Genomic DNA, 14,600 nt, shown 5'->3' on the forward strand with positions numbered 1-14,600 from the left:
ATGATCGGCCTCCATGCAGAAATCCCTACAGGGACTTGACCAGTGCGGAGGGCAGTGAGGCGTTTGACCAAGTGTCTTTGATGTTGGAAGGATTTACAGATCCAGGTATAAACATACCCGCTACTCAAAAACTACTCAAGGATGGAAAAAGGTACTTGAAGAATGATTTCAAGACACACATCGGACGCGATGAACAGTGCAGTGATCACTGCACGGTACACGCTCTAAGTGATAGTACTTCCGTCGATCTCAGAGAGGAATGCAACCATCAACACAGCTACGAATGTGAGCGCTGTGAAAGTCTAGAGGGAGTACTTGAAGAGCTGGCAGAGATGTTAGATAAAGTGGATATGATGGAAGAAGAGAGAGCTATGCTGAAGTTTGAATACACTGAGAGCGTTCGAAAGATAAAAGGCATGGAAAGCTCACTTGCTGGGATCAAGTATCCAAAAAGAAGCCAAGCAAAATGCCCTCCGGAAACTAGACGAGACATCATGCCTTGCGATAATGGACTGAGCAATGAAATTTCAGCCTGTCCAATACAGAGAACAGGTGAGTGACTTTTTTGGGAAGAGGGGCAAGAGCTGGCACATCAGCGCTGTAATCACAAGAGAAACTGCGAAGAGCAAGCATTCAGTTGAGTGCTATGTGCACACTTTCAATAACTGCCTTCAAAACAGCTTTGCAGTTCTTTCGATCGTAGAGGACTTGCTACACAAGGTAAAACAGGAGTATCCACTTGTGACAAAAGCTTACCTCCGTTCCAATAATGCCAGATGCTACCACAATGGGCCGCTACTGCTAAGTCTAAGAGAAGTTGGGGAAAGAACCGGTGTCAGGCCAGTGCGTTACGATTTTTCAGAGCCACAGGCTGGTAAAGATATCTGTGACAGGAAGACTGCTGCGATAAAGGCACATATGAAGCGCTGGGTGAACGAGAGGCACAACATTGTGACAGCTGAGGACATGAAGACAGCATTGGAATCACATGGTGGAATCAAAGGATGCAGGGCTACGGTCGTCGACGTGGACACAACGAGGGAGAAAAACCAAGATAGCAAGATATCGGGCATAAGCGTGTTGAACAACTTTCAATACGAGGAATGTGACATCTGAATATGGAAAGCATACAACATCAATGCCTAGCGAATATTCTGGCCAAATTTCGTTAAAATTCGGCCACTCTACATACCCTATTAATTCATTCAAAGACATTGTATTTTCGCGAAAAATGATTTCGAGTTTTCGCCATTTGAAGATTTGTAGACATGTCACCCTTTCCTTGGATGTATGTCAACAGGTCATGCCGACGGCCAATGAAATGATGGCACCCCTACTGTTCACAGCGAGCAAAATGATCTTCGCGGGAACTGGAAAGCAGTTATAGTGTGACAGTCACGCTTTCCTTGTTTCTGGCCTTGTTAAATGCATGTACGAACGAAGGTTCAAGAGAAATGGGCAAAACAAAGGCAAATTAACTGGTGAGCGCACAAAAAAAACAGTATCCAAAACGCCAGAAAGTGGAAATTCAGTTTGCTCGAAGGAGGCGCTTGTGGCAAGCATGAAAGCAATAGGGTAAGTTGTATGGAGTTGTATATACTTCTAGTGAGTGGTGACCAACAACAGTGGTACTCCTAAACGCTTTTTTCTTTATTTCGTTTAGATACGACAGGGAATTTTTTGTTCAAAACCTCGAAGAAAGTTGTACAAGACGCGTGAGACGCGGGCAAGGACCACGCCGCACACGCTACGTCCATTACTGTTCCTGGGCAGTCGCTTTGATGGTAAGAAAACTAATTACGTAACAATCTTGCCACTTTTGTAGAATTTATCACTCTAAAGAGATGATTCCATCAGTGATCTTATTATTCTTATTATTATTCAAAATATGCCTTTCCTGAAGCAGTTCTAACTTTCATCCGTGATTTTGTTTCCAGCAATGTTAAAGGAGAGACAACAGTAACAATTTATGAGTACCATAGGTTTCAAATTCAAAATATTTGCACTGGCCTCATGTGTCCCCCACCCCTTACGAATGAGTTGCCCCATCAAATATCCATTTCCTTCCCTTCAAAGGAAATTAAAAATTCAAAGGGGGCACTTTAAAGTGCAGGATTGTTAAACGAAGGTATTAACGCTAGCTGGAATTTCTGAAGGGAGACAGGGTTCAAACAAAAAAAAGACTTTGTTAGGGGAGGGAGGGGAGTATGGATATTTTCTGAAAAGGCATACTGCACCGGTTTCTATGAGCTATTTTGTGATGGATTACTAGTCATCAGGTAACTATTTCTTATTATTTTACAAACTGTAACTAATTACAATTCTTGTTCTTTTTTATCTATTAGCGGGCGGACACAACCTATTCCTAGGCTTGTTCTGAAAGTGCTAGCACTTTTTTTGGCATTATTTGGCTTCGCGAGCATTTTTTACATTTTATCCAAAAAAGTACTGCTAGCATTATTTTGGATTTTCGACTGATTATTTGTATAATTTTGTCTTAAAAAGCACAATCTGACTTTATTTATGGCGTCCAAAGATGCATTATGCCCTCATTTTAGTCAAAGGAGCCGAGGAGGCCTGGGGAAAAGGTTTGATCGGTTTGATACGTCAGTGATTGCCTTCTAGAAACCCAGTCCATCACACTCCTCCCAAGATGACGTCATCCACATTGTCATCAAGGAACAAGTCAGAAGTCAGCCAGCCAAGGCAGAGATAGCTCGAGAGCGTACTCTGACGTCAAACATTGATCGTTATATTTTATTGTTGAAAAATCTAACTGAAAATCTGAAAAATGTTATATTCTATGTTTAAAAAAATCGGAAAAAAGTGAGCATTATTATGTAACCCACGAGCACTTTTTAAAAAAATTAGCATTATTTTAGCACTTTTTTGGCAAAAAACGAGCACTTCTTTTAGCATTTAATGCTTTTTTTACGAGCACTTTTAGTACAAGCCTAACTATTCCTGCCAGCTATTTCATTGCCTTTTCATTAAACTCCTGAATTGTAACTATGGTTACTTTTTTAGACATTAATTAGATCATAAGACCTATCAAATTACAAGAAGTCGTAACGTCACTACAATTTTTTTAAAGGGCAGGGGTGCTTGTTGAAAATTTTCAAAATTGTTTAGATATTTTAATATTTCTTTGTGTGCAACTATAACCAATACCTTGTATTTTTGGGGTAGAAAAACTTGACATGTATTTTTTGGGTGATTTGATTCAAGTAGGGATTTTCAGGGGCATTAAAAACAATCTTAGTGCTTTAAGTGCAAAGTTCTGCAAATACATGTAAAGAACAAACAAATCTGTTTCGAATGTTTTCCTTTTTGTTATATCATTTTCCTTTTCTGGAAATTCGGCATCGGATTTGGTTGAGGTTAATTTTTGGTACAGGGTATTTTTAGCTTTCATTGTAAGCAGATTTTTGGGGTTTTGATTTTTGCCCCCATTCAATCGTCCCTGTCGTTTAAAATCCCAAGTACCAGGAGGGTCTGGAGTTTGAAAATCTCTTCTTGATGGGTATCTTCAGCATGGCAGGATGATAATATATTGACTTCAAAAACACAGCAGGTTTATCTGAACACAACAGATACTGAATTGTTTTTTTTGGCTATAAAAAAACTTTTATATTGATTTTTCATGAACTGAAAGTATTTTGCATGGAATTACTGTTCAATTGCAGCAAAATTCAAACGTCTCGGAGATGAGAAAAAAACAGAACAGATGAACCAATTTGTGAACAACTTCATGGCAAACCTGAGTGACGAGGAAAAGAAGTTGCCGTTTCTCACAAATCAGGCAAGGGCATTGAAGGCCTATCAGGGATCACTAGAGGGATTAAGTTACACCTTCATTACACTCTTTTCGTTTTTTACAAAAATATATATTGGTTTATGACTAGGCTGAATGTTTTTAATTTTCTGCCATTAACATTATAAAAATATTCTAGTCAGGCTTTTGGCCAGGTGGGAGTCCTATGGACGGTCACTTTTCAGATAAAATTAATATAATACCTGTATACAAAGGCTTTTTTTAGCAAATTTGGAAATCTTTAGATACCTTTGCACTTATAACTGCAGAAAAACACCTTGCACGCTCCTCAAGCCTATAGGGACGAAGTCAGGCCTTATAAAAGTTTTGAACTCCCACTTTTAAAATCTTTGCTAAAAGCCTGATTCTAGTGAATATCTTTAAATGTAGGTTACGGCATATGTCATTTCCATTTAAGAATGCACAAGTGTTTGGTGCCTAGATCTGAGTAAAGGACATTTCACATTATGTGTACATGCTCCACTGCATTCAGTTGCAGCCAGCAAGGTCAAGGTGTTGAATCAAATGACTCTTTCAATGTTACTTTAATTGAAATGTTGCTGTTCCAGCAGGCAAAAAAAGTACATCTGCATTTGTGTGTTCCAACTCTTTTTTTAGAGTTTGGGCCAGCCCTGTGGCCAACTTGTCCCTTTAAAGCCTTTGCAAAGTAAAAAATAGCAAAGATTAAGAAACAAGTCTCTCGGCAGTTTCAAATTAATTCAAAGCAGCTGGTTATAAGAATAGCAAAGAATTTTTTAGCCTACTTCTATATGACATTTGTAATCAACCGTTGGTACATATTGAAAGTACTGCTTGTGTTTTTAAATCTTTTGCCTCCTTGGAATTCTGACAATCCCTCAGTCTTCAAATCACTGGCATGGTTCCTGTCTTGGTCAGGATCTTTTCTTATTTCACACTCACTCTTTGCACATGTTCAAGTTTAAATGATCGGGGTTTGAGTTAGCAAGGGTAACATCAGTAAGAAAATCACCTGATCCGGATTCAAAAAAAGGCTCATGTTAAAGGGAGGTCCGGGTTTTCAAGGGTTCCAGGTATAAGGATTCAGCTGTTATTGTCAAAATCCTTGTTTCTGTAATATCAAAGCTACAATGTACTGGTTTTTACTCAAGAAAAGTAAATGAAACCACTGTCCTCAGAATTTAAGCAAAAACATGTACCAGTGGCCACCATCAGCCATCAGGGAGCATGTAGCTAATCCAGCTGGAGGATAAGTTCCCTGAGGTGCCTTTCCTCACCCTGCAGCAAATGTATGATGACTGTGAGAATGACACAGACAGGATGTTAGATGTTCTAACTGGGGCAGCAGGAGCGGGTGCTGGAAGTCACGCAGGCAATGGAGGAATGTGCTCAACAGCAGGAGCCGGGGGCAGCAGGAACGGGTGCTGGAAGTCACGCAGAAACAATACAAAAGAGTTGATTAATTCAAAAAATCATGAAACCACTGACGTTTGTGTATTGGCTTAAACCCACCCTGTCTTACCTTGATCAAGCACGATAGAATATTGGCAAATACGAGTTTCTCCTGTCTATAAACCCCTGCTGTGTTATCTTGTCATTCAATTATGGTAAATGTTAATAAAACATGATGGAAAGTTACAAAACATGAATGTGTACATTGATCAACCCATCTCGTGTTACCTTGATATTCCAAAAATTGGTAAATGTTAATAAACCGTAATGGAGAATTTGATAACATGAATGTATTTCTTCATAAACCCATCTTGTGTTATCCTGACTTTCCATAATGGTAAATCTTTTTTAACCATGATGGAAGAATTAATTTACATTGAAGAGATTTTGAGAAATCCCATGATAGTAAATCCCTAAAATCCATTACTGTTTATTTATAAAAATACATTCATGGGGAGAATTCGAAATATCCATGGATGGTTTTAAGAATGGAATTTACCCAATTTCCCATTCTTAAAGCCATAAATGTTTTTTTCTTAAAGATTTCCTGTGAATCCTCATTTGCGATCAAGGTATTTTATCTCAAGTGAAAGTTGATTTTCAACCCCCGTTCGTTTTATTTTATAATAGTGGAGTCACACAAGAGTTGTGTATATTTTTTTATCTCACATATAAGCGCTGGATTGACTATCGCTGATGTCCAGGTCCTATGGTAGCAAAGTCTGTTTGAGAAGTATAGTTTAAGGAAAATGTGGTTTCTTAACGAAAAGACCAAAAGCTCTGAAAGGTTTCTGAGTTTTTCAGCCAAATGCAGCAAGGTTGGAGAGAAAGTTGCCACAGCCGATTACCTACAGGGATAATTTAAAAAGGAACAACTTTACCATTTGAGAATGTGTCAAATGACAGCCCCTTCTTCAAGTGCAGATCACACATTTAAAGTATCCTCTAACATCGGCTTTTGGTGTGAAGGCAAGTGGATCCAGTTGTATGATGGTTTGTTCATAGTCATGAATGAGATTGGAGTGGTGTTATCCTGGGAACTCTGTAAGGGAACTGCATTCCACAAGGTTGAAGATCAATTAATTACCGGTAATTTGAAAGATGGACTCAGGGCTCCACTGTTCGTCACATCTACATCGATAACTGCTGTCAGTAGAGGCAAAAAACTAAACTTTGTGTTCCATGAGGTATCTGTTAAGCTTGATCCCTTTTATGCCATACAGAGAATGGCGTCAAAAATACCTAAGAAGGGAGGTGATGGTCCACTGTGAAGAAACAGATGTTGGGCCCAAAAGAGACAAACCAACTCCTCCTGAGGATGTTATTGAGCAAAACGTGTTGGATCCATTAAAAACAGCAAGTTGGGATTTTTAACCTTGTTATGTTCATTTAAATATTTGTTTCCTCTGTTTCAGTGGAATGCCTGTAAACTCTCGAAGAGATATAAAGCTAAGTGCATGACCACTATAACCGACATTTACATTTTTTTATTCTGGGTAGTTTTTTGCCTATTTTAGTTAATTTAAGTTATGCTGTAATTTTTGTCCATTTAATTTATTTCTTTGGCAAAATAAAATGGTTGTTGTGATTATTTTCCATTTTCTTTATTAGCGCTATTGCAATAGATAAGAGGCATAAAGTGTACAGTGTTTGTGTTATGTTATGTGACATTCACCGTTAGAAGTTAAAGTTTAAAAGAGTCTGACAAAATTCCCAAACATGTCAAATCGATCGCAATTTTGCGCTGTTTGTTCGTGCTAATCAGTTAAAGGCCAATTTAATTAGCATAGAGCAAATAGCAGAATAAATTTTCTGTGTGGTTTGGCGTATGCGTTTTTACTTCATCCACACACTTAAACGAAGAATGACGTTCGCCACAATTTGATTGTTGGTTTCCAGGCTCGACCGCGTTGTAAATAACTTTTTTTGAAAACGAGTGTCCTTGTTGTTGGAAATGGAGGAATTTGTCCAAATCCTGAAGAGGCTCATAGTAGAACTTTTGTCAAGCGAATCTGTTTTGTCAACAGTTGTTAACATTCTGCCGAATGCCCGCCCAATAATTGATAGATGTACATTTAGAGTAGAGTAATTGTATAGTGCCACAAAACCACAACCAATTGTAACTCGTTTGAAAAGTCTTGCAAACTACATAAAATTAATTCTAAGTTTGACTGGTTCACAACCTTTTTATAGGAAATTAACGATAATTGTCATTAATAAATAAATGTCAACACGTTAAATAGATGCATCTAACCAGAATTTTTCTTAAAATCGTTTTAATTTTATGATGCGTCTCTTTTGTTTGCATTGTTAAAATGTTGTATTCTTGTAATAAGGTAGTGGTTTTGGCTTTAATGGTTTACATGCTTCTAAACCAATGCAGTGCAAATTGATGCGTGCAGGTTTCCTGTTGAATTGCCCGTTTTTAGCAATCGCAGTGAAGTAATCTCCCAGTCATATAATAGGTTTAGAAATGCAAGATTAATGGACCCTTCACCGCACAGTTTTCATAAATTCTGTCTTAAAAAATGACTGAGGCTTACTGGGGTCCTTTACGCCTGGTTTTCACTTGCGACGCAAGCGCAGCACGAACATGACCCTTGTCCTTGTACTTGCCGCAAGCATGAGCACAAGCATCAAAGTTCAATGCGGTTGTGTTTTTGCTTGTGTACAATACGTTTTCACGATGAAATATCAGCTGTTATCATTGGCTTGTGCTTGCAATGCTAGTGAAAACCAGAATTTAAAGGAAACTTACAATTTATACTTAGGCCTTATCTAAAGAATCTTTCAGACATCCAAAATTTAACAATTATCGTTCTTCTCTTTAGATTGTCAGCAAATTACGACTTGCCCTACAGCACAAGTATCAGCTCGCAATACAGCAGACAGCTGAAGTAGGAGAACTGCTCTGTGTGACAATGAAGATGGACAGAGAAGAAGGACAAGACAATTCCCAAGATGATTCGCTCTGCAGACTTTAAATCACGGAAATACTGGATGACAAGGTGAAAATTGGTGTCTTGTCGTCCTCACTTGTGGATTCCATGAGCGTTTTCCGAACTCTTCAAGAATTTTCGATTTTAGCGGTTTCCAATTAACCGGTTAGTCATCTGGTAAATGCAGAAGTGTGAAAAGGCATTAAAGGTCGTAGCGGATAAAATACACAGAAAGGGCCACGCTGGGGATGCATTGCATTATCTGTTAGTGGGGCACAGCGCTTTCCAAATGCGTGCTCCAGATAGAGGTAACAATTTAAATATTTCCACACCCTTGAACATCAACAACATTTGTGTAAACGATGGCAATGGAATTATTTTGGGTGAAGACCCTGACAGTGGCAGTCCTCTACAAAGTGCACAGTACACTAGATTAAATCATGTAGACGCTCTTGATCTATTTGCTGTGCACTATGTCAGGAATAAGGCAAACAACAAAGTTTTTAAAGGACATTTGTCGTTGTTGGGATTAATGTTTTTAGACTTGTTTGTCCTTAAGGGAACAGCACTGATTGTGTATCAGCTAACAAAGGACGGAAGGAGGAAGCCCAAAGATTTTTACGGATGTCCACTTAAAGAATATTGATTTAAGTTTAGAGCAAGTCCTACTGACCGGGAACTGAGAATTTTAGATGAAGTAGTGCGGATGTCTTCCAACCTCGATCTGGAAGAAAAACAAGTTTTGATGTCTGCATTTAATCCCAAGCTTGCCTCAGAGGCAACGCCTTTTTATCTTAATTCAAATGCCTTGCTTGTTATCAGCGGCAATTGCCACGTTTTTACAAAGTATTGAGAGGACGGCCGCATGCTCGCACTTCAAAATGTCGCAAAAGTTAACAAAATTGGCCCGTTGTACTGTGGAATAACAAGGAACTATGTCATTGGCTTCGAAGTTGACATTTCCAATGATGTGGTTTTGGCACCATTTGTCTCTGTCAACGTCGACCGGTTGCGTTTGTGTGGATTCCTGATTGGCTGCAACAGGGAAACCGGCTCGTTGGTCACCTTCTGTGGCACGAAAGATCATTAAGAAGTCAAGTGTACAATATGAGCAGACAGCAGTTAAGACAACATGTGGCGACTTCGCATGCGGGCCCATAATATGGCATGTACATTGACGTAAACAGGTAACTATCATATTGGCCAACGAAATCAAAATAGGTCATAGAAATGAGTAAAGAAAAAACATGAGTAAGACCTAGTTTTTTTTTCAGGTTAGCTGAAAAAGGTTCTCACATACACCTAATAGCAATAAGGTTGAACTTTGCCAAAGAAGTCAATAATATAGTATTCGACTTTATTTGGAAGCAAAAACCTCCAAAAATAAAAAAGACCACCCTTATCAAAAAGAAATTAGATGGTGGTCTAGATATGAAAGATTTTGTTCTTTTCGACAAAGCTTTAAAATTGACCTGGGTTAAGCGCTTGTGTTCTGAAGTGGATGCACCGTGGAAGTATATTCCGAAATCGTTTCTGTCTAGTGTTGGCGGCACGGAGCTTTTTAAATGTAATTATGACTATAACGTTCTTGACCTTAACTGTCATCTTCCTGAATTTTACAGACAGATTATACATTATTGGCAGGAAATCGCGTCGACAGCACCTCACAGCAAGAACGAGGTACTCTCCCAAATAATCTGGAACAACAGATTCATTTTGATTAACAATAAAATGGTATATCTACCTCGTTGGCGCGAAGCAGGAATACAACAAATTTCAGACCTTTTTGATGAAAATGAAAGTCGATTTCTGCCTTTCCTCACTTTTTCCAACAAATTTGCATTAGATTGCAATTTTTTACAATATTATAGCCTTATATCCGCAATTCCCCAAAGATGGAAAAAGCTACTTCATGTACATTCCGGCGACACTAGTGCTACTTCATCCATGCCGCCATTTTGTACTCTAACGTGCAAAATGTTGTATGAAAGGTTGTTACTTTGTGAAGATCTTCCCCCTCCCACCTCAGAGAAAAGACTTCAATCATACGGTATCTCAAAAGAGAATCTAAGTAAAATTTATCTTCTGTCATTTAAGGCTACAAAGGAAGTTAAATTAGCAATGTTCCAATATAAAATTATTCACAACATTTTAGCCACGAACAGTTTATTATACAAAATGAAAAAGGTTGCTTCCCCTTTCTGTCCGTTCTGTCCCTCTGATAGTCAAACTATACAGCATTTGTTTATTAGCTGCGTGCAGGCGTCTTCTTTTTGGGATAACTTCCAAAATTGGTTTCTGTTCGAAAGCAAAGCGAATTTACTTCTTTCCGAGCTAGATGTGTTATTTGGAATTACCCGTCCTTGTACGCACCGTTTAGCCCTCAATCATCTCATACTGCTGGGCAAATATTTTCTTTATGTCAACGCACTTAACAATGTCAAAGGCGTTTTTAATGACTTTATCTCATTAGTGCACGAAAAAATCGAGACTGAAAAATATATCGCTGTCACGTCAAATGATGAGAAGAAATTTAAACAGAAATGGAAATTCCTTCTCAGCTAGTTAGAGTGTGTATTTTAGTAATGTGACCAATGCAATTAATTTATACATTTAAATGTAACGTACCAGCGACTGTAATTAATGTATTGTTTAACTTATTGTAATGTAGTGTTAAATATGTAGTGTGCTGTAATTTAGATAAGTATGTATTGTATTGTTTCTAGTACCATGTAAATAGCTTGTGAGTGTTGTTTGTAATAAAAGCGCATTTAAAAAAAAAAAAAATAAGGTTGTCATAGAAAAAAGTGAAAAAGTCTAATAGAAAAATGTCAAATAGAAATTAATTAAGCACATGCATGAATTTTATTCGTTCAGGTGGCCTTAAAATGCCTCAAAATACAAATACCTGTAAATCAATTTATATTGTTACAGCACAAGCCAACTCCTTCCAACGATGTTATTGAGAAAAACATGTGTTAGATCCCTTAAAAACAGCATTCAATTATTGTGACTGAATTTAAATTTGGTCAGCCCAGAGTGAAAAAACTTAAATTAATTAATAATACATAATTAAATTTGTAATATTTGTTAATAAATAAGATACGACTTGAAAATCCAGCAATCATAGGATGAATTTATTTATAACAGTTGGCGGGTTATTTTTCATCAAAAGTGCTTTTTAAAAAAACCTTTTAATCTAAGTTTAACGCGGAGGTTTTACCATTAAAACATTATGACGTCAAGGGCGAATAGTTTATGAATGAAATCACTTCACAGTCACTTCGTATTCCCGGCATAGCTAATCGAACGTTCGAAAATCGAACTCAATCCATGGATTGAGTTCGATTGAGTTCGGCAATCGAACGAAATCGAACACCAGACTTTCAGTGAGTTCGATTTCCGAACAAATCGAACTCGATCCAACAAGTCGAACCCAATCGAACCCAATCAATCAGATTGGGTTCGATTGAGTTCGGTAACCGAACTAATTCAAACACAAATGGATTGCGGTCGATTGGCTCTGGTAAACCTATACATACAAAGCAAGCCCGTCGAAAGCAGGCTTTTCTTGCGCATTTTTACAGTTTATTCAATAACAGAAACCCCTGTCCGCAGTTATGAGAACAGAACAAAAATATTGTTATTTAATAATTATTGCACCATTTCCTTTTTAAAAACATCTTGCTGTCGTGATAGAAAGGATAAATAGTAAATGCAACAGTAATGTTCGTGTAGATTGATTTCTTGGCCTGGGTGTCAAGGGTTATCTTGTCCCGCGGCGCTCTTTGGCGTGCGTGGCCGGCGTTCAAAGGGCAAGGAGAACGGGATTTCGAGCGCGAGACGCGAGGAGAGAGCGCGAACTCCCCTTCTCCTTCCCCTTTGAACGCCAGCCACGCAGGCTACGCGCTCTTTTGATTGTACTGCTTGTCTTTTGTGGCAAAAAAGAGAGCGGATTGAATTCCCTGGTACCGCGGTTTATTTTGTTGGCATCTGTTCCCGGTTCTCTTGAATCTCACAAAAACATCTTCTGTCAAGTTATCAAAGCATTTACAGGCCACAGAGAAGAAACTAGTTCACGTTGAATCGGGTTGAAGGTGACCTAATTGTCTGCGCTCGTTTGCAATTCGGAATGCACGGCCTTTCTCGCCGATTTTCTTTAAAACATCGAAAACTTCGCCATCCTTGACATCAAAGCGGCATTCCTGGTAGCTTTCTACTACCCATTTGAAGCTTACAACCCACAGAGCATCTGAAGCCATTTCTGCGACCACGTGCTAAACTCCAGGCTGAAGTAACTCGAGCTTCCAAGATCTGATTATAGATTTTCAACGCCGGTTTAACAAAAATCAAGAGTTTGAAAATCGAATGTTCGATTGAGTTCGATTGAATATTTTTCTTTTCGGTGAGTTCGATTTGGTTTGATTGCCGAACTCAATCCATGAATTGAGTTCGATTGAGTTATAGTCGCCTTCGCCATGCATCAGAGGAGTTCTACAGAGAACTATAGCTGTAACATCAGTACGAAAAAGTCCGGCGAAGAAGTATCCTTGGTCTCTAGCCGAAGAGAGGACCTTAGTTGAGTTCATCGCCTTACACAAGGACGAACAGGCTTCTGAAAACGAGTGGCCAGCCATGCGAGCAGAAGCAGAGTATTGGAGTATGGCGGCAAGATACATTAAATCGGCGGCTGGTGTTCAATACCTTCGAAAAGGTAAATATACATTAGATTGAATCGTAAATCTCTTTCAGTTTTATTTTTATCTTATTCTGCCTTATTCCTTCTAGTTAGCAGAAAATTGTTTCTGTTAGTTAGTTCCTGTTACTTACTGTTAATTAGAAAGAGTCGTGAGTTTTTGCAGAATAATTATTACACTTCAGACAACTGAAATGAGATTTGTGAAATCATTTAATTATGTTCTCCAGCAAGTGTCTTGGGTATAAGTTAATAAACATTTTGGAGTATCATTGATATGAAATTTGTACCTTCTACATGTTTTGAGGATTGAAAGTAGTACTGTTGATGCTCTTAATATTATTATGCCCACTTCTTTGGTGAATTATGACAACATAAATTTAATATATTGTTATCCTCTTGTAACACAGCACAGTCAATTCGGCAAAGAGTGGTCAACTATTTGCGCACAAGATTTTCAACTGTTAGTGAAGCAGAGGATGCATTGGGAATTACAGTTGATACCTACATAGCAAGTGCTTCAGGCAAGGAAAATGCCCCTCCATCACAGAGTGAAAATCAACGTCCCCCTCCTGTTATTCCAGAAAAAGTGATGGAAATGATTGCAAAGTTAACATGCTGTCAGTTGTCAATGCTTGCTACCCACATCATGGAGAATCTGCCAGTGCAAATGCTCCAGTCCACTTTACAGAAAGTGTTGCCAAAGGTCCTTCCTAATTTGCGTTTGTCTGATGTGACTGATCTGCTGAACTCCTCGACCAAGATAGCTTCTCGTGACGCCCTGCTCAGTGTTGCTGACAGTCTTGTATGCAGTGTAGCATCCAAGACAGGCCTTTCTTGGAATGTAAAAGGGTTCCTTGACACTGCCTGCAGAGCTATGTGTGAATTGGAGGCCCATGATAAACCCAATGTGGTGTATTTCTTGTGCCATTGCATTGCTGACAAGAAAGAGGATCGGAAATCACCAATTCTTCCTGGATCATATGCCCTTTGGACTGATACAATATCAGCTGGAATTCTTCAATGCAACACACGTTTGCCAGGTGATTGTTTTCTCTGCGATGTTTGTCTTGGGTGTTTTAACATGAACATATTAAAACAAGATCAATTATATGGTTTTAGTCTTGGTTTGATTGATAATAAGAAAATTTCTCTGGTTTTAATGGGACTGCGGTGGTTGCAGTTTAAATTAAATTTCAGGTGAAAAAAATTCAAATATAAGTTTTATTCAATTAATCTAATTTAAAGTAATTCTGACCTGAAATACATCAAACAAACCTTACCTCAAAAAGATGTATTTCAGGACTGATTTTTCAAAAGGGGTTATAATTTGCAAGACCCCTTTTAGGTTGTCATTTTCTCTCGTTTTCATTCTTACAGAGCCGTTATTTCCCTCAAAACCTGCTGTTTCTGATGTAGGCACGTAGTGAATACAACTGCCGGCTTTTTGAACTGTAATGGATTCAAGTTTTGGAAAAATATTACAGAAACTTACCGATATAGTTCCTTCAGCTGGTAAATTGTTCCACGAAGAACTACGGGAAATGTTTCATGGAAAAAAAAAGTATTTGAAATAGTATACTAAACTTTGTAGTTCTTAAGTCTTAATTTATCATTTATCTGCTTTCGTTTCCTTTCGCAAATTACTATAATCATGTTCAATTTTTCTCGCAAACTCTTAGTGACCCCTTTTCAGTTGCAATCATTAAGAAATTAGTGG

At 38.3% G+C, this 14,600-nt stretch overlaps 1 protein-coding gene across 1 annotated transcript; it reads left to right on the forward strand.

The window, feature by feature from the left end:
• The first annotated feature begins 12,670 nt into the window (after window positions 1-12,670).
• LOC144652384 (uncharacterized) lies at window positions 12,671-14,307 on the forward strand. Its single transcript, XM_078512397.1, has 3 exons — window positions 12,671-12,898; window positions 13,291-13,923; window positions 14,261-14,307. Exons 1-3 carry the CDS (start codon window positions 12,820-12,822, stop codon window positions 14,305-14,307), a joined length of 759 nt encoding a protein of 252 aa, XP_078368523.1. The 5' UTR covers window positions 12,671-12,819.
• Window positions 14,308-14,600: the final 293 nt, after the last annotated feature.

This window comes from Oculina patagonica, chromosome 4 (genome assembly GCF_052425735.1).
Source record: "Oculina patagonica isolate OP01 chromosome 4, crgOcupat, whole genome shotgun sequence".
Classification (NCBI taxonomy): Eukaryota; Metazoa; Cnidaria; class Anthozoa; order Scleractinia; family Oculinidae; genus Oculina; species Oculina patagonica.

Bases quoted from the DNA above. Each gene is read 5' to 3' on its own strand.
- LOC144652384 (XM_078512397.1), top strand. From the start codon at position 12,820: ATGCGAGCAGAAGCAGAGTATTGGAGTATGGCGGCAAGATACATTAAA. The intron at 12,899-13,290 runs GTAAATATACAT...CTTGTAACACAG, and splicing joins TGTTCAATACCTTCGAAAAG to CACAGTCAATTCGGCAAAGA. The intron at 13,924-14,260 runs GTGATTGTTTTC...TCATTCTTACAG, and splicing joins ATGCAACACACGTTTGCCAG to AGCCGTTATTTCCCTCAAAA.